The sequence below is a fragment of the Cloeon dipterum genome, chromosome 3, assembly GCF_949628265.1.
Source record: "Cloeon dipterum chromosome 3, ieCloDipt1.1, whole genome shotgun sequence".
Classification (NCBI taxonomy): Eukaryota; Metazoa; Arthropoda; class Insecta; order Ephemeroptera; family Baetidae; genus Cloeon; species Cloeon dipterum.
The window spans coordinates 12013263-12034278 of record NC_088788.1 but is presented as its reverse complement, the minus strand read 5'-3'; the positions used below and the strand labels follow the sequence as shown (position 1 = coordinate 12034278).

The 21016-nt window shown below is 38.2% G+C and overlaps 7 protein-coding genes across 9 annotated transcripts; 3 read left to right on the top strand and 4 right to left on the bottom strand.

Moving 5' to 3' along the window:
* The first annotated feature begins 70 nt into the window (after positions 1-70).
* Positions 71-1479, top strand: LOC135941400 (proteasome assembly chaperone 1-like). The gene is made up of 6 exons (XM_065486904.1): positions 71-127; positions 205-307; positions 581-657; positions 721-893; positions 975-1167; positions 1222-1479. Exons 2-6 carry the CDS (start codon positions 207-209, stop codon positions 1416-1418), a joined length of 741 nt encoding a protein of 246 aa, XP_065342976.1. The 5' UTR covers positions 71-127; positions 205-206; the 3' UTR covers positions 1419-1479.
* LOC135941401 (oligoribonuclease, mitochondrial) lies at positions 1462-2641 on the bottom strand. 2 transcript variants are annotated; one of them, XM_065486905.1, is made up of 6 exons: positions 2447-2641; positions 2288-2361; positions 2061-2222; positions 1911-2007; positions 1725-1851; positions 1462-1670 (listed from the first exon to the last, which is right to left on the bottom strand). In XM_065486905.1, exons 1-6 carry the CDS (start codon positions 2514-2516, stop codon positions 1550-1552), a joined length of 651 nt encoding a protein of 216 aa, XP_065342977.1. In that variant the 5' UTR covers positions 2517-2641; the 3' UTR covers positions 1462-1549. The 2 variants fall into 2 exon arrangements, with proteins under 2 accessions (XP_065342977.1, XP_065342978.1); XM_065486906.1 differs by having other exon boundaries at positions 2519-2602.
* Positions 2642-2905: 264 nt separating this feature from the next.
* Pgant7 (N-acetylgalactosaminyltransferase 7) lies at positions 2906-7991 on the top strand. Of its 2 annotated transcripts, none has more exons than XM_065486903.1 (11): positions 2906-3245; positions 3406-3614; positions 3744-3910; positions 3972-4179; positions 4263-4439; positions 4500-4617; positions 4673-4798; positions 5189-5410; positions 5462-5560; positions 6141-6266; positions 6826-7991. In XM_065486903.1, the coding sequence occupies exons 1-11, from the start codon at positions 3114-3116 to the stop codon at positions 6967-6969; spliced, it is 1728 nt and encodes a 575-aa protein (XP_065342975.1). In that variant the 5' UTR covers positions 2906-3113; the 3' UTR covers positions 6970-7991. The 2 variants fall into 2 exon arrangements, with proteins under 2 accessions (XP_065342975.1, XP_065342974.1); XM_065486902.1 differs by having other exon boundaries at positions 3744-3916.
* LOC135941398 (mediator of RNA polymerase II transcription subunit 17-like) lies at positions 7979-10671 on the bottom strand. Its single transcript, XM_065486901.1, has 8 exons — positions 10559-10671; positions 10231-10342; positions 9674-10173; positions 9429-9614; positions 9170-9369; positions 8535-9107; positions 8328-8479; positions 7979-8272 (listed from the first exon to the last, which is right to left on the bottom strand). The coding sequence occupies exons 2-8, from the start codon at positions 10320-10322 to the stop codon at positions 8053-8055; spliced, it is 1923 nt and encodes a 640-aa protein (XP_065342973.1). The 5' UTR covers positions 10323-10342; positions 10559-10671; the 3' UTR covers positions 7979-8052.
* A 181-nt stretch (positions 10672-10852) lies between these two features.
* On the bottom strand, positions 10853-14689 carry MED17 (mediator complex subunit 17). Its single transcript, XM_065483505.1, has 8 exons — positions 14419-14689; positions 13870-14360; positions 13628-13813; positions 13358-13563; positions 12787-13071; positions 12442-12732; positions 12236-12384; positions 10853-12182 (listed from the first exon to the last, which is right to left on the bottom strand). The coding sequence occupies exons 1-8, from the start codon at positions 14508-14510 to the stop codon at positions 11972-11974; spliced, it is 1911 nt and encodes a 636-aa protein (XP_065339577.1). The 5' UTR covers positions 14511-14689; the 3' UTR covers positions 10853-11971.
* Positions 14690-14889: 200 nt separating this feature from the next.
* Positions 14890-16622, top strand: GMF (Glia maturation factor). Its single transcript, XM_065483507.1, has 4 exons — positions 14890-15051; positions 15440-15536; positions 15594-15776; positions 15826-16622. Exons 1-4 carry the CDS (start codon positions 15049-15051, stop codon positions 15963-15965), a joined length of 423 nt encoding a protein of 140 aa, XP_065339579.1. The 5' UTR covers positions 14890-15048; the 3' UTR covers positions 15966-16622.
* Positions 16616-17802, bottom strand: cni (protein cornichon). The gene is made up of 5 exons (XM_065483506.1): positions 17527-17802; positions 17393-17461; positions 17219-17331; positions 17014-17157; positions 16616-16955 (listed from the first exon to the last, which is right to left on the bottom strand). The coding sequence occupies exons 1-5, from the start codon at positions 17605-17607 to the stop codon at positions 16928-16930; spliced, it is 435 nt and encodes a 144-aa protein (XP_065339578.1). The 5' UTR covers positions 17608-17802; the 3' UTR covers positions 16616-16927.
* Positions 17803-21016: the final 3214 nt, after the last annotated feature.

Sequence of the window (21016 nt, the reverse complement as noted above, 5' to 3'; positions counted from 1 at the left end):
TGGGTTCGTGCTTTGTACACTCTGGCGCTGCAAATCAATGAATTTCACGGATTAAAGCCTCTAGCCAGACAACACACCTGTGTTCTGTTGTTTGTTTGAAAACAGCCGGTCATTGAGGTTGATAGAGGTTGGAATTTACGGAATTTACGTCCTCTTCGTATGCGTTTGTTGTGACTGACAATCTTTAAATTCGTTTAACTCAAGAAATGGCGGCTTCATTTTTTGGAGAAATCGTTGAGCCAGCATCCAGAGCGTTTTTTGATTTTGGAGAGGATGACTTCGATGAAGAATCTTCGGCAGAAAAGTGGTAATATTTTTGTTAATTTTTACTCGCTCACCTTTATTGTATGATTTTAATAATTATCAGCGTTTAATCGAGTTAGATAATATAATTATATATTTATCTATACATACTTATGTATGTACAGACATTATGTATATTATGTACACATTATAATATAATAACTCTGAAGACAAACTGTTGAAACAAAAACTAGAAATGTGTACATTATCTATATAATTATGCCAAAGAATTGTTTATAATATTTACATGCGGATAAAATATGTTTGAACTTTAAAGTGAGTTCAAGATAACATGGAAAACTGAAGCTCTCAGGTACGACACCGTGCTGGTGTTTCATGGAAAAATTTCAAATGGTGTGTAAACTGAATGGTTAATTTCTAGAGCTCACAATAATTTTTGGACCAAATTTTTTTTAGCTTTTGCAGACCGCAGCTTTTTTGACCAAGGGCTTTGCTGTGGGACTGTGGAGAAGGTGACCAAGCAGTCTCTTAAGAAAGATGCAGCCACGTTTTACAGTCTTCAAAATGATATTCTGGCGTTGTCAGTCACTGCTGTTGAAGACATTCATTCTGTCCCATTCATTGATTGCGTAAGAAAATTTTGTTTGAACAAAACTGTTCTTTCGATGCTGGAAAATTTCAGATTTTTAATATTTAAATGGTTATTTCAGCTTGATGAAATAATAAGCAAAACCAAAAGAGTGGTTGTCATTTGCTCCCTCCCTGCTGCGCGGTATTTGGGCGAACAGAGGATTGAAGATGGACTTCTAAGGTGCTTGGTGACCTCTGCCAAAATCGAGGATTTGAAAATCAGATGCACAACCCTTGAGCAGCCCAACTTTGTTCCTGGAGTACCAGCTGCATGTAAATCACACACCATCAGCATTTTACGATTGTCCTAAATTTCCGGCTTTGCAGTTATGAGCTACTGCTGTCTGAAGCAGAAACCAGGGTACCTCTTGCTGTGCTACAGTGATGATGACCCAGACGTAGTTGATTCGAGAACACTGCTGCCTTTCAACCCAATCATGACCTGCCCTCTGTTCAAATCTATCTGCAAGCGCGAGCACAGTTCTAAATTGACTGGCAGTGCCTACGGTAACATCTACATGTAATAATCGCAAGCTTTTGTTTCAATTTTAAATAAAATAAATTAAAGAAATTTCACATGAAAATGTTGTATTTGTATTATTTAAGCTCGTGGAGACTGTTGTAAATGTCTTCCATAGCTCTGTGATTTCCCTCTTCACATGAAAATGTTGTGTTTGTAATATTTAAGCTCGTGGAGACTGTTGTAAATGTCCCCCATAGCTCTGTGATTTCCCTCTTTGGCAGGTGTATTGAGGCGTTTCTCGGGATACCAGTACCTTGAAAATTACTTTTGTTAGTTCATGTCATTTTATAAATTTCCTTATTTTTACTTGCACAATTCCTTGACTGATGACACGTCCACTATTCTGTAGTGCAAGTATTTGTCAATTTCTGGCATGAACTTTGACAGAAACTGCCTGTCCACATACACTGAGTTTCCAGCCAAGTGGGCTTGTCCTAAAATATTTCGTTTAAATTTGGTTTGTTTACGTCTGCATTTAGAATGTTGAATATACCTGGTTGGATTCCATTTTCTATGAGAAATTCCATGACTCGTTTCTCGGCTTCTGCTTCAGTTACTCGACTTTTTCTGCAAGATTCGGTTAAGCCAGTCTATAAAAAACAAATTAGTAACAAATATATTTAGATTTAATGTTTTTCAAAACCTTGCCATGCTGATTAGTGCACCATTCATTCATATTATCTAAGATTTCATCTGTTTGGTGTATGATCAATTCCGGGCCTTCCTTAACGTTGTTGAGCTCTCCATCAGTCAAAAGGCAGGCAATCTCCAAGATTTTGTCTTTCTCTAGGTCAAGGCCTGTCATCTAATGAATTGTATAAAATACAATTATGTATTAAATTACAACTGTTGAAAGGACAAATTTTATACCTCTAGATCAATCCAGACTAAAGGATGCTTGAAACCCATCTTATCTGCTGTTATTGTAAAGAAATTTCCTGAAACTTATTGTCAGACAATAATTAGTTTTATCTATGTATTGTATTTAATCAAAGCTTAAGCCCCTGGAGCAGGAAAATTTTTTAATACCTGTTTTAAAGCACTTTGCTCCGGTTATCCAAGAAAAATTCAATATGCGCTTCGAAATCAGAAAAATCATACCAATTCCAGAGATGAAAGCTAAAATGCGTAAAATGCCTAAAATGTCTTAACGTGATGCTAAAGGGGCTGATCGCTAAAGGCATACCATTTATTGTGTTTTTACCGTCGGACCAGTTTCCGGTTTCGATGATGCAAAGTGATGACAGCCGGTTTGGTTTTGTTTTTCCTTGCTCTCTACTTGACAGTATGGTTTTGAAATACATCTAATTAAAACATTTAAAAAATAATATTTGATTTAGATGTTAAAATGTGTTTGTAGCCATTTCTATTTTACGCTCCGCAAATAAATAAATATCATGAAGATAATTAAATTTTGCAATTATTTCACCGGTTTTATTTGAAAAGTTCTACGTACCGAAACAAAAATCGGATCGAACCTCTCCCCCTTTCACGATCAGAGTAAATGTAAACAGCACAGGTGACGGAGGTGACACGTCTGCGCCGGTGTGTGAGGATCGTTTTCGCGTCCACGATTGCTATTTTTTCGAATCAGATGAGTTGTCATCCAGAAGTCGCGAAACACGGATACATTTACATATCTTCCTCGTGATTATTCAATTAAGTTTTGCGCCAATATTAAGCTTGCACCAAGACCATGTCGGCTATCAGATTCAATAGACGGGTTGTGCGCTACTTTTTGATCGCCTTCTTCGTGGTCCTCTTTCTCTATGTCCTGATGACCGGCGGCGGTGGCAACTCTAAGAGTTCCACCTCAGCAATTAAAAAGGTGAGTCAAGCTTTTGTGGTCTTTGCAGATTAACGTTTGATATAATTGATTTAATTTATTTTGAAGTTTGCTACAGAGTTGCTTTGATTTTTCAACTTGAATATTTCTTTGCGGCTGAATTATTATTTAGCACGATTATTTTATGTTTTTCGATTTTCAGAAACCATGGATGACAACAGGAAAGTTAGGCAACTTCGAGCCGAAGGAGATAATTGAAAGGGAAGGCCCTGGTGAAGGTGGACACGCGCATCATCTCAAGCCAAACCAAGAAAACGACGCCGCTGCCTCCCTTTCAGCCTATGGCATGAACATGGCCTGTTCGGATGAAATTTCTTTAGACAGAACTATCCCAGATTTGAGGATGGATGAGTACGTAAAATTGACACTTTTTTCGCACTATGCAACTTTAAAGGAGATTAGATTAGAGTGTGATTGACAGAACTGTCATTGAAACTCCTTGATAGTATTTTTAATGCATTCCACTCTTTGATAATCAAGGTGCAAATACTGGAACTACCCTGAAGATCTTCCAAGGGCGAGTGTGGTGCTTGTGTTCCACAATGAAGGTTGGTCAACCCTGATGAGAACGGTGCACTCGGTGATCAACAGAACGCCACCCCAATTTCTGGAGGAAGTTTTGCTAGTTGACGACTTCAGTGACAAAGGTTTTCGTTGCGTCTTTTCTATTCTACTAATTGGATTTACTAATGTTGAAAGTCCTTATAGAAAACCTGAAGGACAAACTGGAGACCTACATAAAAAAGTTCAATGGGAAGGTCAGGCTGATCCGCAACCCGGAGCGACAAGGACTGATCCGCACAAGGGTTCGAGGTGCTGAAGAGGCTCGAGGGGAGGTCGTCATCTTCCTGGACGCTCACTGTGAGGTTGGAACCAACTGGATTCCACCTTTGCTCGCGCCTATTTACTACAACAGGTAATTGCCGACCGAACTTTTGGATAATTTTTAAAAATTATTAATGCCCATTTCTAATTACTATTTAATGTTTGTATTTTTAGAACAACTATGACTGTGCCAGTCATTGATGGAATCGATCATGACCACTTTGAGTACCGCCCCGTGTACCAAGCTGGACAACACTTCCGTGGTATTTTCGAGTGGGGAATGCTGTACAAGGAGAATGAGCTGCCAGACAAAGAAGTGCAGAGAAGATCATTCAATAGCATGCCTTATGAGTGAGCTTTAGGAACAATGCATTGATTTTAATTCCAACCTCAATATTTTTTTTTATTCAGCTCGCCTACCCATGCTGGAGGGTTATTCGCCATAAACAGAAACTACTTCCTGCAGATTGGCGCATATGACCCAGGTCTCCTGGTTTGGGGCGGAGAAAACTTTGAGCTCTCATTCAAGGTTTGATATGACCAGAAACAATCTTGATCCTTTAATTAAATTAAACCTTTTTTAGATTTGGCAATGTGGCGGAAGCATCCAATGGGTTCCTTGCTCCAGAGTTGGACACGTGTACCGCAGCTTCATGCCTTACACCTTTGGAAAACTGGCTGAGAAGAAGAAGGGACCGCTCATTACAATTGTGAGTAATTTTGTTTCCTTTATAAGAGCTGTTCGTCAGAAGGTAGATTTTTCTGAAGTTTTCCAAGGTACAGGATGTCTACATTAAAAAAAGGGAAATGAATAACCCGATGGATTTTTTTCAGGCAGTACCACCATTTTAATTTATCCACTCAAATTTATTTATGTTATATGGACAAAGAATTGTTCTCCTATCCTTTTTCATTTTTCTGACTTCTTTCTTGATCCACCAAAGAAATTAAAAAGACTCATATACTTGGAAACATCTTCAAAATTCAAAATCAGCCTTTTTATAGTGTTTTTAACAGTATCAATTGACATTTTTTTTTCTCGCTACCTTATTGTGATATGTTTTTTCTTGTTTCAATATTTGTCTTTATTTTTCCCTCAGAATTACAAGCGCGTAATCGAAGTGTGGTTCGACGATAAATTCAAGGAGTATTTCTACACACGAGAGCCTCTGGCTCGCTACCTGGACATGGGAGACATATCAGAGCAGCTGGCGCTCAAAGACAGACTTCAGTGCAAGAGCTTCCAGTGGTTTATGGACAATGTTGCCTACGACATGAGGGAGAAGTTCCCAGAGCTGCCTCCTAATGTCCATTGGGGAGAGGTGTGTTGTATTTTTTTAAAAATTTAACACTTGGCTCATGTGATAATTTAGATGATCAACAAAGCAACCAAGGAGTGCATTGACACGATGGGACATGCTGCGCCGACTGTGATGGGCATGTCTCCTTGCCATGGCTGGGGCAACAACCAGGTAAGCATTTTGTTTTCCATGCGGTGACAAGGAAGTCACAACTTAGCAATGAGCATTTTTGGCCATTATTTCAAGCATTTTGTTTTATAGGGAGATATCTCTGAAAATAAGGTAAGTCTCCAAGAGTGATTTAAAATGCACGAATTCTGTTACTTGCTAATCTTTTTGTGTACTAAAACAGCAATAGATTTTGCAATTTTGGTCAGGATATATCAGCAATTCTGATTTTTACCTCTTTAGTAGTTTGTGAGTTCTTTTCCTAAGTACATAAATAATATTATTCAATTTATATTGTATATTTTTTCGGATTTTAACATCTGTTTCACTCTTCTGTTTCACTATATTGACTTACTATAATTATATTATATCCTATGTCTCCGCAAGGAAAATTTATCCTAAAACTTGATATTAAATGGCCTTTGGTAATTTTCCTCCCTCTCTACTCATTGCTAATTTGTGCTACCGTCCTTTCATTTAAACAGAATGTTATTGTGGTGATATGCGCATTTAAAAGTGACTAATCACTCAATTGTAAACTAATGCAAACTTGAAGCCAAATGACTAATCATTTTGTATCCAGCTGGTGAGGCTAAACGCCAAGGGCCAGCTTGGTGTTGGTGAACGTTGCATTGACGCAGACCGGCAAGGAATAAAGCTGGTTTTCTGCCCGCTCGGCAGTGTTGAAGGACCCTGGCACTATGAAGAGGTTTGTATTTTGTAGTTGCTGACTCTTAGAATATAAATAGAAGTCAAGCGTGAATTTAAAAAGAGTCAACAGATTTTTTTAAGTCAGTCTTCCCTTGAATATTCTTTGCAAGAAACGCTTTCATTTCAATTTTTAGAAATCTGTTTGTTCAACAAAATCTATTTCATTCGACAATATCATAAAATTTTCACTGTAAAATATGAAAGTTTGCCAATTTTGTTCTAATTATAAGGAGACCCTGCTTACCTTCCGAATTCAGAAGCAATGTTTTTGTATTAGAATTTATCAAAATTAGAATAGGAAGTACATTTTTTTTGCATCAGCTACGATCCAATGAGTTTATTGGCGATTGCAGCTGATTTGAAAAATGTACTTGACACGTAATTAGGTGTACACGTATTCTATGCAAAAATAATACATGTTAGAGCGGAAGGATTGGGAAGGACCGCGGGGTTTGTTGTTAGCTGGTTTTTAAAAATGCCCATTTAAAAAAAAAGAAAAGAAAGTGAGGAGAGGTGCCACACTTGTGATTTGTTCCACTAATTAATTATTTCTACAGGGTGACAAGACGCTGATGCACAAGGAAACGCGCAAGTGCGTAGCTTTGCACCCGCAGTCCAACAACCTGTCCCTGATGCCCTGCGACCCCATCAACACTTACCAGCAGTGGGTGTTCAAAGAAATCCCATCGCCCTGGCATTAATTTTTGGTGCACCATCGTCGCGTTTGATACTCTCCAGTTCTATCCCAGCTGGACTGCCAATGGAATTGTGCACCTACAAGTGACTTTTTACAAACTCTTGAGTGTCAACAATTTTAATTGCTGTATAACTGTGATATGGCCATTTTGGGGAAAAGCACAGGGTCTAAAGTGGAGCGGTTGTTAAAAACACAAACTAATATTCCAACTGAATATTCGGTAGCATAAAATTAGCAGAGATAATCAAATTGTTTGCTCTAATCATTTTCTCAATTAACTGCACCTTCCTTTTTGCACTGTGAGACATGGATCCAAATGAGACCTTCTGTGTGTGTGCCCTGTTCTCTAATTGTAACACTTGCGAGATCAAGCTAAATTGTTGTTCAATATTCAATTTTCTAATTAATGTTCCTTATCAAAGCATGGATTGCAGTTGCACTTTTGAATTCCGTGAGAGCACAGGAGCAGTAGTAGTGAAACCTTTCTCTGATGAGTACAAATATTGTGCTCAAGAATTATCTTTAATGTTGGACAAACTTTGATGAGAACTTAAAACCTTTTGGTATGCAATTTTCCCTATTATTGCTATTCACTAAGGATTATAGATCCCTTTTTATCTCGTTACTACTTTTCGAGTGAAAGTAATTATTGCTGCAAGTTTAATTACTCTCTGATCAAATTGCACAGCAGACAGCATATCATTGTAGTGCCTGACAACTGTCCTCAGTATTCTTGATATTAAGTGAAGTTTTATAAATTATTGTGCCAGCACTGTTTATTTATGCACGCATTTAGCAAACCAGTTGAGTTTTTTGTTCTTTATTTTTTTGGTGTTGGGAGTCATTTCAGTGTATCTCTTATCATGTCTTGGTATCCCATCAGATGTTTCCCTATTTTTTTTCTGCCAGGACAGATAATTTCTGTTATTTGTTAATAATTTAGAATTTGATCGTTGCGATTATTCATCTAAATTATTAGTTTTTTGTGAAAAAATTCAAATAAAAGAAATGTATTAATTGAAAAAATTAATTTTATTTTCAACATCAACGTTGTAAGCACCAAAGTATTGTCGTCAGTGTTTCTGCTTTATTGCATCCAAGAGCTTGTTAAACTAGTCATGAGCAGCTCCATTTTGCCGAGGAAATTCTTCCCAATCATCTTTTCCCACTGTACCTCTTTGAAACTGTTGCCAAGATTTTCCCACTTACGCTCTTTGACCAACTGTCCCGGGAAGAAGTCTTTTCTTGGAGTCTGGGCGACTGAAACTTGCACTCTTGAATTTTGATCGCAGTGTATTGAAATCAACCTTGAATTTCAGGTCGGTTATAGGAAATTATTTATTAAAATATTATGTTGCAAACCTATCGCCAACCGGTGACACGAGAATGCAGCTACTCGCGTTTCCAAATGTTTCAACAAGCGTCCCACTTCCCAGGTTGAAACTATTGGCCACACACTGCCAGCCCATGGCCTTAGCCAGGTATTGGACAGCCATGATTTGATGTCGACAAATCTGTAAAAAAAAACCTTTAGATACTAACAAGGATTCTTGATAGTACCAAATTTACCTGGCACAAGATATAGTTTTTCAGCTCCATAGACTCATAGGACAATTGAACGACTTTTCCGTCTCTTGAAATGCACTTGAGATAAGTATCGTGGACATGAATGATTACCAAATTCCTGTAAATCTCGTCGTAGCCTTGTGCAAAGATGGTGACCTTGATGCACGCATAGGTTGGCGAGTTGAGCCAGAGCCAGTGCACGGAGATGAGAGGGTCTTTGTACTGCGTGGCGAGCTTGTCCAGGATGCAAAGGGTGCGGTCGCGGAGTTGGGTGTGCTGGGCTTGCTGGATAACCTGCTCGAGCATTGTTTGCGACTCGGTCATCTCCACAAACTCCTCCCTATCCATGGCATAGGGTCCGGCACAACTGCGCTTCCTACTCGGCCCCAGAGGCGCCGACGCGGGGTGGGGCAGCAGATAGTGTGCGTTTTTTTCGTGCAGCTCACGCAGCAGCTGGTGCAGGGTGTGCTCCAGCACTTGGTCATGTCTGGGGATGGGCGGCGGCAGAGACGCTTTGCCGTCTGTCGACATTTCCATGTGGGACAAACAGATCACCAATTGCACTCCAGGGAAAATCTGAGTGAGGTAAAAAATTATTATAATTTGCCAGAACAGCAATGGATTTAATTGATTTTTACCGAGGCAAGGATTTGGTTTCCCACAACTACGTGGGGGATGGGAGATTGCAGCTGGACAGCTTCTTTTGCCAGCTGGTTGAATATCTCCTTGCAGAACAGCACGTTTTGAGCCACTTCAAGCTTTCGTTGCCAGTCAATTTCTGGGATGGAGAAGGCTGTGTCGGGCGTGTTCAGATTTGACGAGCATAATGAGTCTTGATCTGTACATTTCGTCAACTTTTATTATTGGATCAGTGACAATTATGACAGAATTTATTACCTTTCTGGAAGTACACTTTGATTGATGCGATTCCCTGGAGTTCACCTGGTACTGTAACTCGAAGCGCGGAGGTAAGCTTGTTTGCGGAATTTGGATTTGGAGAGCAAGGTGGACTGAGAAGTTTGTCCGGCTCATCCTCAGACTTGGTAACTTCAAATGTCCCTCTATGAAAATGCTTTGACCCAGCTACACAGAAAATATTTTTATTACCAAATTTGTTGAACATCTAATTAAATATATTTTACATGATCGATAATAGCTTAGGTCACCGATTATCGTGTTGTTAACTTTTTTGAGCCTGAAATTCTGTCGAAGCCTGAGTAGCTCAATGTGAAAATCAGCTGTAGTTGACCTATTTTTCTGGGCCTCGATCAGAGAGTTCTTTAAGCGTTCGGCACCAGAGAACAACACCGAGGCAGCGCCAGCGAAAGATTTCTTCCTAGCCCACACCATCATCATTGCGGGTTTAGGCTCGGGTGGATCCTGGGGAACAGGGTCTAAAACCACGTATTTCTTGCCCTTAGCGATAGTCAGAAGATCGGACAAGACAGACACTTCAGTCAGAGCATTTCTCAGTTTGTTCCTGACAGAATCCCACGGCCAGAGTGGAGGTGCCGTCGATTGTTCTGCTTCATCTTCGTTCCTGTCGATCTCTGTGATTTCTTTGTTCACCTCCTCCGGCCCACATTTGGCAAAATCAATTTTTTGGGCCAATTTTGTCAAGTTTTCTGACATAGAAAGAGATCTGATAACATAAATTCAATGTTAAAATATAATTAAAAAGCCTGCAAATAAATTTTACGGCGCATATGTCTCTTGTCCATCGAAGGCGATCTCCTGGATCTGCATTTCAACAGGCGCCTCCATGGCAATACTTGTTGAGTTCGTGGACATGATTAATTTCTGAATTGCCACTGAAAAACGCAAAGAACTAAAGATAAGATTTGACAGTTATAATAAAGAACATGTTTCAGGGTGCTAGTTTTAGGGAAATGTAGTTCGAATTAATATACACGAAAAGGTCGGTGTTGATTTCTGACCGGAACTTTTTCCTAAAGAAATTCAATAATTTTGTACGGACAAATTTTAGAGGATTTATATATTATTCATACATTAAAACTACAGCATACCTATCGAGTTTTATCAAAACGAAATAAAATACTTCAAATAAAAATAAAACTGCTAAATTGTACTCAGTTCAGTCTGTTCTTCTCATATCTTCAGGCTTCAGGCAACAAAATAAGCACACCCACACACCCCTTCCACCTGCAACCAGCTCTAACAGGTTTGAATTTAGCTGGCGCGAATATTTTTTACATTCAAAATTTAAAAAAACTTGTCTGATTATATTCAGGAAAGTACATAATATTTTAATTAAATTTTAAGATTATGAAGAAATGGGAAGGAAAAGCACACTATGGATATTTCTGTTCCAAATTTTTAAATCTATTTATTGCGAAAGATAACATTCATTTTGATGCATTACAAGTGAACACAGAAAAATTTAATATAGTTAATTAAATTTACTAGAAATTTTAATATGTACGTGTAGCTCTTCAAATTTACGTTTGCAAAATTCACATTGCCTAAGTATCTTTCACTAGTTGGTATTATAACTCACACAAAAATTATGGACAGTATTTAAATTTAAGGACTCCACAATTTGGTTAAGTCAACCATAATTTTCCTCACATTAAAGTTCATACTATGACATAGCACAAAAGGTGGACAGATAGTTTTCTCGTTGACGTCACAAAACAAAGCCAACTTTCTAAATTGAAAAAAATACTACAAGTATTGTTCAACATTAGACCAGCGCAATTTACCGAGAAACCACAACTTATAAATAAATTCAAGCAATATTCCATATTCCATTTCACTAAATTCGTACATCAAATTGCCATATCTTATTTGTATGATCATTAAATACACCCTTCATTTTTGCAATGACATTTTGCAAGTCTTTTCAGTCACTTAGGAAAACAAAGTCAAACGACTTTGTGGGTGTCAATTTTGATGTTATGGCAAGATTAGCAAAGATGATGTGTGCTAACTAGGCTGAAAAATGTTTCAATGCAGCCATTAGTTTTAAGATTAATTGAAATGTAAGTAAAACGATCAAATTAATCAGCCAAGACAGAAAAAAGTTCAAATAATTGTTTTCGATTTAATCAATTTCAATATTTTAACCAAAAATAATAAATAACTAATCAAAACACTTGCAGTGTTAAGCAAAATCAGTTAGTCACATTCCTTAAGACAGCTACAATTTAGGTCAAACCCATTTAAGTATAATATGACCATCAATTTCATTTTAAAGTTATTGGTTACTTCAGATACAAAAAGTTTTGCAAACAATCAAAATTTAATTTTTGATCCAAACCAATAACATCATTTTTTCATTGTGAGGCATAGCTGAAAGCAAGAGCTGCCTCTATTGAGATACAAATTGAGTTTATATCACAAAGTAACGAAAAAATAATTGAATACTCAAGCAAGGAGCTGCAGTTCATAAATTATCCCTCTCTCCCCTCCATATATGATTAGGAGCTAGTCAAGCTAGCCATTAACAGCTCCATTTTGTTCAGAAAATTTTTCCCTTCCATTTTGTCCCATCTCACTTCTTTGAAACTGCCACCGAGATTCTCCCATTTCCGCTCCTTGACCAACTGCCCTGGAAAGAAATCTTTTCTTGGCGACTGCGCAATCGTGACATGTACTCCAGACTTCGGTTCGCAGCGGACAGAGATGAGCCTGACGCAAAACAACTTTCAGAACAGGTATAAACATAAAAAGACTCAACGCACCTCTCTCCTGTTGGCGACGCGAGGACGCAGCTGCTCGCGTTGCCAAATGGCTCAACGGCGCCCACGCCGAGCTGCGCGCTGTTGGCCAAGCACTGCCAGCCCATGCACTTTGCCAGGTTCTGCACGGCGGTCATTTGGTGTAGATAAACCTGCATGAACAGATATCATTATTTAAAAGTTTCGAGGCGATTAATCCGCCAAACAACCTGACACATGATGAAGTCCCGCAACTCCTGAGATTCGTACGACATGTGAATCACTCTGCCATCGCGAGTGATGCACTTGAGGGTGGTTTCGTTCACGTGGATGAGAAGGGATGTGCGGCAAATCGTGTCGTACATGTGGGCAACTATGTTAATTTTCACGCACGACTGCGTGGGAGAGTTGAGTGCATTCCAATGAGATGTGATGAGAGGATCTTTGATATCCTTGGCGAGCCGATCGAGAACAAAGAGGGTCCGGTCGCGGAGGTTGATGTGCTGCGCTTGCTTGATGACCTGAATTAACATCAGACTTATTAAATAAGCAAGCAAAAATAAAATCATTTTTACTTGTTCAAGCATTGTCTCTGACTGGGTCATTTGCATGAGCTCCTCGCGGTCCACGGCGCAAGGCCCGGCGAGGCGGCGCCTTTTGCTCGGTCCGATTGGACCTGATGACGGATGCGGAAAGGGGTGGTGGGTGTTCTTGTGGTGCAGCTCCCTCAACAGCTGGTGCAGAGAGTGCTCCAAGACGTGGTCATGCCCGTTGCTTGAGGGAGGGACGACAGCGGTTTTTCCGTCTGTGGAAACACCGCTATGGCACAAACCGATGACCAGTTGGATACCAGGCAAAACCTATAAAGAACCAAAGTTAAAAACTCGCAGTACGATTGCCCGTTTCTAACAGAAAAGATAATATGAAAATATCAGGGTTGCATTTTCTTACTATTCGGTGTATGTCATTTTTTTCTACCAATTTCTAGCGCAAGAAATTAATATTTTGATTTTTTTCCCTAACAAAAGGCCAGAAATCACACACTAATTCGGACACTAGCTCAAATTATGTAGAGTAGTTATCATCGTGTTTCATTCAATCGCCACCTAAACTCATACAAAGGTTTAAAATAGGACAAGTACTTACTGATGCAATAATTTGATTTCCAACGACAATATGAGGAATGGGAGACTGCAGCTGCACAGCATCCTTGGCTAGCTGGTTGAAGAGTTCCTTGCAAAACAAAACATTCTGCGCTGCTTCAAGTTTAGGCTGCCAGTACATGTCAGGAATCGCGTTGGCAGTGCTTGACGAGGGCAAATTTAGCTGAGCGGCTGTCAATGAATCTTGATCTGAAGAATAAATATAAAAAAATTTCATGATGCGTTGAAAATTTTGATTAAAAAATAAACAAACCTTTTTGGAAGAAGACTTTTATGAAAGCTACTCCTTGCAGTTCACTTGGAACTGTCACCCTTAACGCAGAGGTCGGTTTATTGGACAAACTAGCGTTGGGAGAACATGGTGGACTGAGAGGACTATCTCCATCCTCCTCAGCCTTTGTAACTTCAAACGTTCCATTTTGCGCAAATTTGGAACCAGCTACAAACAAAAATATTAGAAAATGAATAGATTTAAGCCAGCATATCATATCCCACCTGTTCTATAGCTTAAATCGCCTACAATAGAATTCGAAACTTTTTTTAGTCTGAAGTTCTGACGTAATCGGAGCAGTTCAATGTGAAAATCCGGTGTTGTTCTGTTCCTCAGTGCCTCTGCCTGCAAGTTCTTGAGGCGATCGGCACCTGAGAGCAATACCGAGGCAGCGCCAGCGAGAGCTTTCTTCCTAGCATAAACTTGCACCATTGGCTTCAGCTCTGGCGGTTCCTGAGGAACAGGGTCCAGCACCATGTAGTGCTTTTCCTTGGCAATCGACAGAACATCGGCCAAGACGGACACTTCAGTCAGTGCATTTCTAAGTTTATTCCTGACAGAATCCCACGGCCAGAGTGGAGGTGCCGTCGACTGCTCTGCCTCATCTTCGTTTTTGTCTATTTCAGTGATTTCTTTGTTCAGCTCCTCCGGCCCGCATTTGGCAAAATCAATTTTCTGTGCCAATTTCGTCAGGTGTTCTGACATAGTAAGAGGCCTGGAAAAGGATGAGCATTGTTTAAATGGATAGAAAAAGCCGGCTTAGAAATTCTTACGGAGTGTAAATTTCTTGTCCATCGTAGGTGATCTCCTGAATTTGGTTTTCCACTGGCGCCTCCACAGAAATATTAACAGAATACGCCGACATTTCGACAAAATTCAATATGCGTAGGTTAGGAATTTTCTAAATTGCTAATCACGCTTGAATCAAACGCAGCCCGAAATTTCGCATTTCAGTTTGTTGTTGTCATGGCAAACTTCAGTTTTGATTCTCTCCCTCCCTCTCTCTCTCTCTTGCTCTCTCTCAAACTAGTGATTAGTGATTACACCGACTTTAAAGGTACACAACCGTTAATTTGGCTTGTTTTTTACAGGATTCAACCGTAACTGGATTAATAACCGGTAGTAGTTACTTCTGCTCACTTCTGCTCTGCTGCTCTGCTTCTGCTGCAGAGTTTTTCTGTTGTTGTTGCAGTATTGCCATCTGGCGGGGCGGGCGAGGAAATTGATGGGCGTGGCCACTGCATCCTCTGTTTTGTCTAGATTGCTGGATCCGTATTGTTTATGACGAGATCTCTGAAGCACTCAGAAGTCTGAAAAGATCAAATTTCGACTCGCTCTCTACGTTTACAGGTTCTTCGCTTAGTAATCTCGCTCTCTTTATCAAGATCAACCCTTGATCAATCATGGTTTGTTATTTTTACTCTCCCTCTTGTCCTTTAAAAGTAAAAGAGTCAATATAAAATTTTCATTTCCCGTGTATGTATGTATTATCAACTCCCCTATGCATATCCGTACGCTGGAGTGCATGACTCACAAGTACATACATGTCATGTCAGGATGAAGCAATAATTATGCATTATTATCTAATATTGATTTGTTGCTCTATTAAATATTAAATTTATGTACTATTATTTGTTTTCGAATAATTTATTTTACCCTGAATAATAATAACATGGGTTAATTTCTTTGTTTTCAAAGTTTATATTGTGAGTACCTATTGGAACACCCATAATTTGAGAATTGGAATGAATCTAATTTTACACACAATTAAATTTCGCTCTGTCTCAATTTTAGACTCACAACGTGAAAGTCTGCGACATCGATGACAGCCTGAAAGCAAAGCTGAAAGAATTTCGCTTTCGAAAGCCAAAGGACAACGCCGCTCTTGTCTGTAATTAAAACTAAATCTTTGTTTGATTCCGAAAATGCTTAAATTTCTTTTCATCAGTGAAAGTTGACCGTGCAAAGCAGTGCATATGCGTTGACGAGCTTTTCGAGGATGTCAGTGTCGATGAGTTGAGAGAATCTTTACCTTCACATCAGCCTCGATATGTCATCTACAGCTACAAGATGGAGCACAGTGACGGGCGGATTTCCTATCCCATGTGTTTCATTTACATCACACCAAGGGGTATAATTTAAATTCACTCATCTCAGCTTTTTGCTAATTCCAAACTCAGACAGCCAGATTGAGCTGCAGATCATGTACGCCGGGACCAAAATGGCTCTGCAACGGGAGGCTGATCTCACCCGTGTGTACGAGGTGCGCGAACTGGAGGAGTTGACGGAAGAGTGGCTCCGCGAAAAGTTGAGCAAGTAGTGTTTTTAGCCCATTATGATACTGAATGTTCAACATACTATCGCGATTGATGTTGAAAAAAATGTTACGCCTATAGATGTCAAAGAGAGCTCCACAGCTCGAAATTTGTATCATAAATTAATGTGCGTGTATTTACGACAATGTGATTAATATTCACGACAAAACTCATCCAGTCATATTTTGATGAAAAATTGTACAAGCAAATATTTTTGTACCAATTGACCATTTGCGTCTGCGTGGCGATTATTAAGCCACAGAGAGGTACATTCCTAGCTATGCAATTTATTATTTGGATTGATTTTTTTAGTTTAAGTTGAGTCTCGTCTTACTAACCTAAGTTCATCTCGTTGCTGATGGTACAAATGATTAACACCACTGTAAATGTTTCGTTCAAATTCATCAAACGTGGATTTGGCTGTGCATTAATAATGCAATACAAGTGCAAATGGTCAATTAAATCTTCCTAATCATGCCTATTTAATTAATATCATAAAATGTCACTAGGTTTAATAACAAAATAACCACCATCTACTGCCCTCTTACCAAACTTGGGCCATATATTATAATATTGTTTTGATTTCCTCTAAAATGTGTATTCCTGTTTTTGTTGACGATTTTGTATCTATGACACTTTTATAAAACTATAAACACGCTTTAGATCTTTCTAGTTTTATTCCACTTATTCAAAAAAATGAAAACATTCAGAACATTTCCAATTTATACGATTTGATGTTAAGAAACTTCAGCAACAAAACATAACCAACATAAATAAATTAAAAGGCAGAATACTCCGTGAAACAAAAGGTGATAACTCGCTTCTCAATATGAGATGCTTGTCTTTATATTGTAACGTCAGTCCTTGTTGCCACCTTTTTTCGTTGTTTGGGCAGTTGCAACTGATTCAAGGCTGTCCTTTGGTGCCACATTAAGAAGACTAAAAACATCCAGTCGGTTGAGTCCTTTTAGGCCGAAATAAGGGAATAGATCATCCTGTAAACATATTATTCATTATTTTTTCCACGAGTTTCAGATTATTGTAAACACTCACCCATAGAGATAGTAGAAGAACGAAATGAGGTAGAAGGCAAGCTTTATCCACCCTTCGCGCTGGCATTTGGTTAGTGTGTCAGAGTTCATGATGCTTGTTGGATCATAGAGCCCAGGGCCCGACATCACTGGCCTCGTTCTGTACCTGTAAAAATTAAGCTTGAATAAGAACGACGGGTTTGCTACTATTTATCCATCATATTTACCTGTTAATATTGTACGCAATCATTGGCATGTTCAGAACCAGTGAGAACCACTCTCCAGACACTAAGAAGAGGATGTTGAAAAGAATATGAAGCAAGTATTCCGGTAGCACTAACTGGAAGACAAAGACAATTGGTTAAAAAATTGATGACTCGCGAAATTTTGCTGAAACTTACTGGATTCAGGCTGTTGCACTGGTCAATAGGGTTTTTGTAGTCGGTTTTGAGCTCGTCAAAAGCAATCACCTGTGAAATAGAAATATGAAGAACGTTTCAATAAGTGCGGCGATGAAACTTTTAATAGAACTTACGTGGAATATGGCGAAAAATATGAGGAAAGCATCTGCGATGAGTGCAATGATGTAGGAAAACGCTGCGAAGGTGAATGCCATTTTTGAGTCGTCTCTTTTTCAACGCGTTGCTGATCTCTTTGAACTTGCAAAGACGGAGTAATAATAGATTTTGTTTCTCCTAAAACTTCGAGAGTAACTGTTTTGAGCTGCGCGTTTAAGTATTATTAAGTAAAAACACCGAAACAACAAAACGCAACTTCAACTACGATACGAGCTTGGCATTGAAGACTTAAGGGGTGTGGCCAGGCTAAAAAGGCGTTGAATCAGACACTGCGGTGTTGAGTCACAAGCTGACGCGCTGATAAAGCTATAATATATTATACACACCTGATTATCCAAAGAAAGAAAATATTTTTAAATAATGTATGTAATATTTGGGATATGAAATTAAAATAAAATTATTATGAAAGTTTGGAGGCTTGACAATAATAATGTTGTGCATTTTTTATTTTATGATTTAAGTTGGAAAAGCCACTGAATTTAAATGATTAAATTCCACTACGTCAGTGCAGGAGACGCGCGCGTGGCGCTCTCCCCAGCCTCCCGAGTAAGAATCACATTTTGGTAACATAAAATAGCATGCAATATTTTTCATTTTTTACCAGTACTCACAGTAAAGTGACAGGTCTCGTTTAAATTTCAATTTCAACTCAGCCGCATCTGCCTCTAAAATCCTTGGCCCCTCCTAATTCATATTATTATTCCAGCGCCTGGCTCAGTAATTTTACCGATTATAGAGACTTTGTATTTTTGTGCTTGAACATTTTTTTTCTGTGGATTGTAAATCTCATATAAGGATGAGAGGAACTTATACTTTACGTTAACACTTGATAATTTTGAATGGATTTTATTTGTCATCGTGAAGGTGTCAGTTCTGTTGCTGGCCGCGTGTGTACTTTATTTGTTGCAAGGCAGGGTCATGGGTGTTTTAATTCCTGCTTTTTCTTTATGTCGTAATAAGGCAGGCAATTTTCCGGTTTATTTAAAATCCCTAATTTTTTTTTGAAAATATGAAAAGTGAGTGATTATTTAATATTTATTTTTATTTTGTTAATTATTAACATCCTGCAATCTTAAAGTTTTTTTTGCAATAATAATTAAAAAAATTTTATCTGCTCTTCTGATGTGGAGGATAAATGGGAATAAGAGTTGTTTATTAACTAAACTTGCATTTTGTAGTGCAGTACGTACTTCGTGTTACCTCTTTCATTGGTGATAAAGATATTGATTAGCATTATTGTAAAATGTGTTAATTTGGAAACAGTCCAACAAGGAGGTAGCGCCATCATTGACGCCCTCAATAAAAATACCATAAAAGTGAGAATGTATTTCTCCGTCTAATGGTTGATTTGAAGAGAGTCACACACGTGTTGCAAAAACGCTCGACTTTGTATGAGTTTCTTTCACGCAGTAACTATCACGCCAATGCTGTTAGACAATAGCAGTTTATTTATACCATATGTTACAAATTACCAGCTAATACAAATCGATAAACGTTGCAAACAATAAAAATATTTGTGTCTCGGCATTATTTATATATCAAACCTTCTAATAGACAGCGATGTTTGTCTTCACCTAAAAACACGATTTTGTGTCACATATATTAAATTTAAAGACATTATTATTGTATTTTATGTTGCATAACAAGCTATTTTCGATGCATTTTTATAATTATATACGATAAAATTATTTCTGGCCATTTTCTTAACAACAATTTCAAAAAAGAATTACCTAAATGTAAACCAAACCAATTTATTGCCAAAATATTTGATTTCAAAACATTAGCATTGTGAGAATCTAATCTAAGAGGTAACCCATTGTTCTCATTGATTAAAATCATGGGACTATTTTATGGTCGTTAAATGTTAATTAATGCTTAAAGCAAATAATTCGCTCATTAGTATTAACAACCTAATTAAACGTGTAGATTCACTACTTGCGAGACCAATTTTAAATTACGAAAACTATAAACAGGTTAATAAATTTAGTATTATCATTTGAAAAGCAGAATTTTGTCGGATTTTCCTGTTCAGAAAACAACATATTGTATAAGATAATTACACTTTTTGTGGTAGGATTCCATTAAGCGGATTCGTGATGCGTGTGACATTTCAATACGATGAGTTAATGGGCCTTGAAAATCATTTCAATCCACTTTTTTGGTGATGATGCCCATGAACTAATTGCTTTTAAAATACGCTCGCTCACAAAACAACAAGGAAGCGAGATCATCTCATTTCAACGTTAATGTTATCGTTAGAACAAGCGGGAGTCATTGGCCAAGGCTGCATTAAAAGCCAAAAGTGTGTACAGATATACTACAGATAAAAGTGCATTATTTAAAATTGCTCTGGCACACAATGGTAATTAACAGCACCTAACATCCCACGGCTGTGTGTGCTAAATGAAACACTTTTTGCTGCTCTCAAAGATGTCTCAAAATTTCCTTGAAAAGTAAAAGTGTCGGACGAGTTTTGAGAGTGACGAGAAAGAAAAAAATCCAATCCAAGAGCACTGTGCGTTGGTTGCGGCTGAGTTTGATGCGAATCGCTGCATTTCATATAGAGCGACCGGCAGAAAGAGATATCAATTGAAAAGCAGAAGCTCTATATCTGCAGCAGAAACCTCGCTTGATGAGCATCTCCCCCATTTATTTTCGCAGCAATTAAGTGAGCGCGAAAGGCAAACATCTTTGCCGCCGCCGGATGCTGCAATTTTAAGTGGATATTAGGCAAAATAATGCAATGAGAAGTGCTCCGCTCCAGCTGCAGTTGGTCAATTGAAGTGCCATTGTTCTCGCTCTTACAGTCGGATCATTTTTGCCGATTTTTCAAGAAATATCACCTGACGCGATTGTCTATAATCATACTGGAGTGAAGTGTTGAACACGGAAACTTGGCTTTGGTGCTAATCCATTAAAGAGAAATTTATTTCTGATTGAAAACTTTTATTTCGAAATATTATGGGAGCATGCATTTGACACAACGTGATTAAGCTGTATTAAGTTTCTCAATGCTATTGTTACATGTTCAAATAAATAATTCGTTAAAACCTTATTGATTGGCTCCGGAAAACAATTGATGCTGTGTTTTTTATTGCATTTTAAAAAGTACTACTTCGTTTTAAGTCATAAATCTTGATACTTTCCTTTCGTTCAACAAGACCCGAAAAATATTACAGCAGCGTTAACCTCTGTAGTATGATCTCTCGATATGTAGCTAAATCATTAGCTCATAATTATCAAGATGACCCAATTTAACAAAATGAAATTAATTTACAGCCAAATAAAATTACGATGCTGGGAATAAACTTGAAAATTTTAACCACCGAGTATTAAGAATTTAAAAAAATATATAATTCTTGATGCATAATTATATAAGTTTAATCTTTTTTCATCAAACGGATGAAGTGCTAAGTGGCCGCCATAATTAATAATTTGATAGCTAAA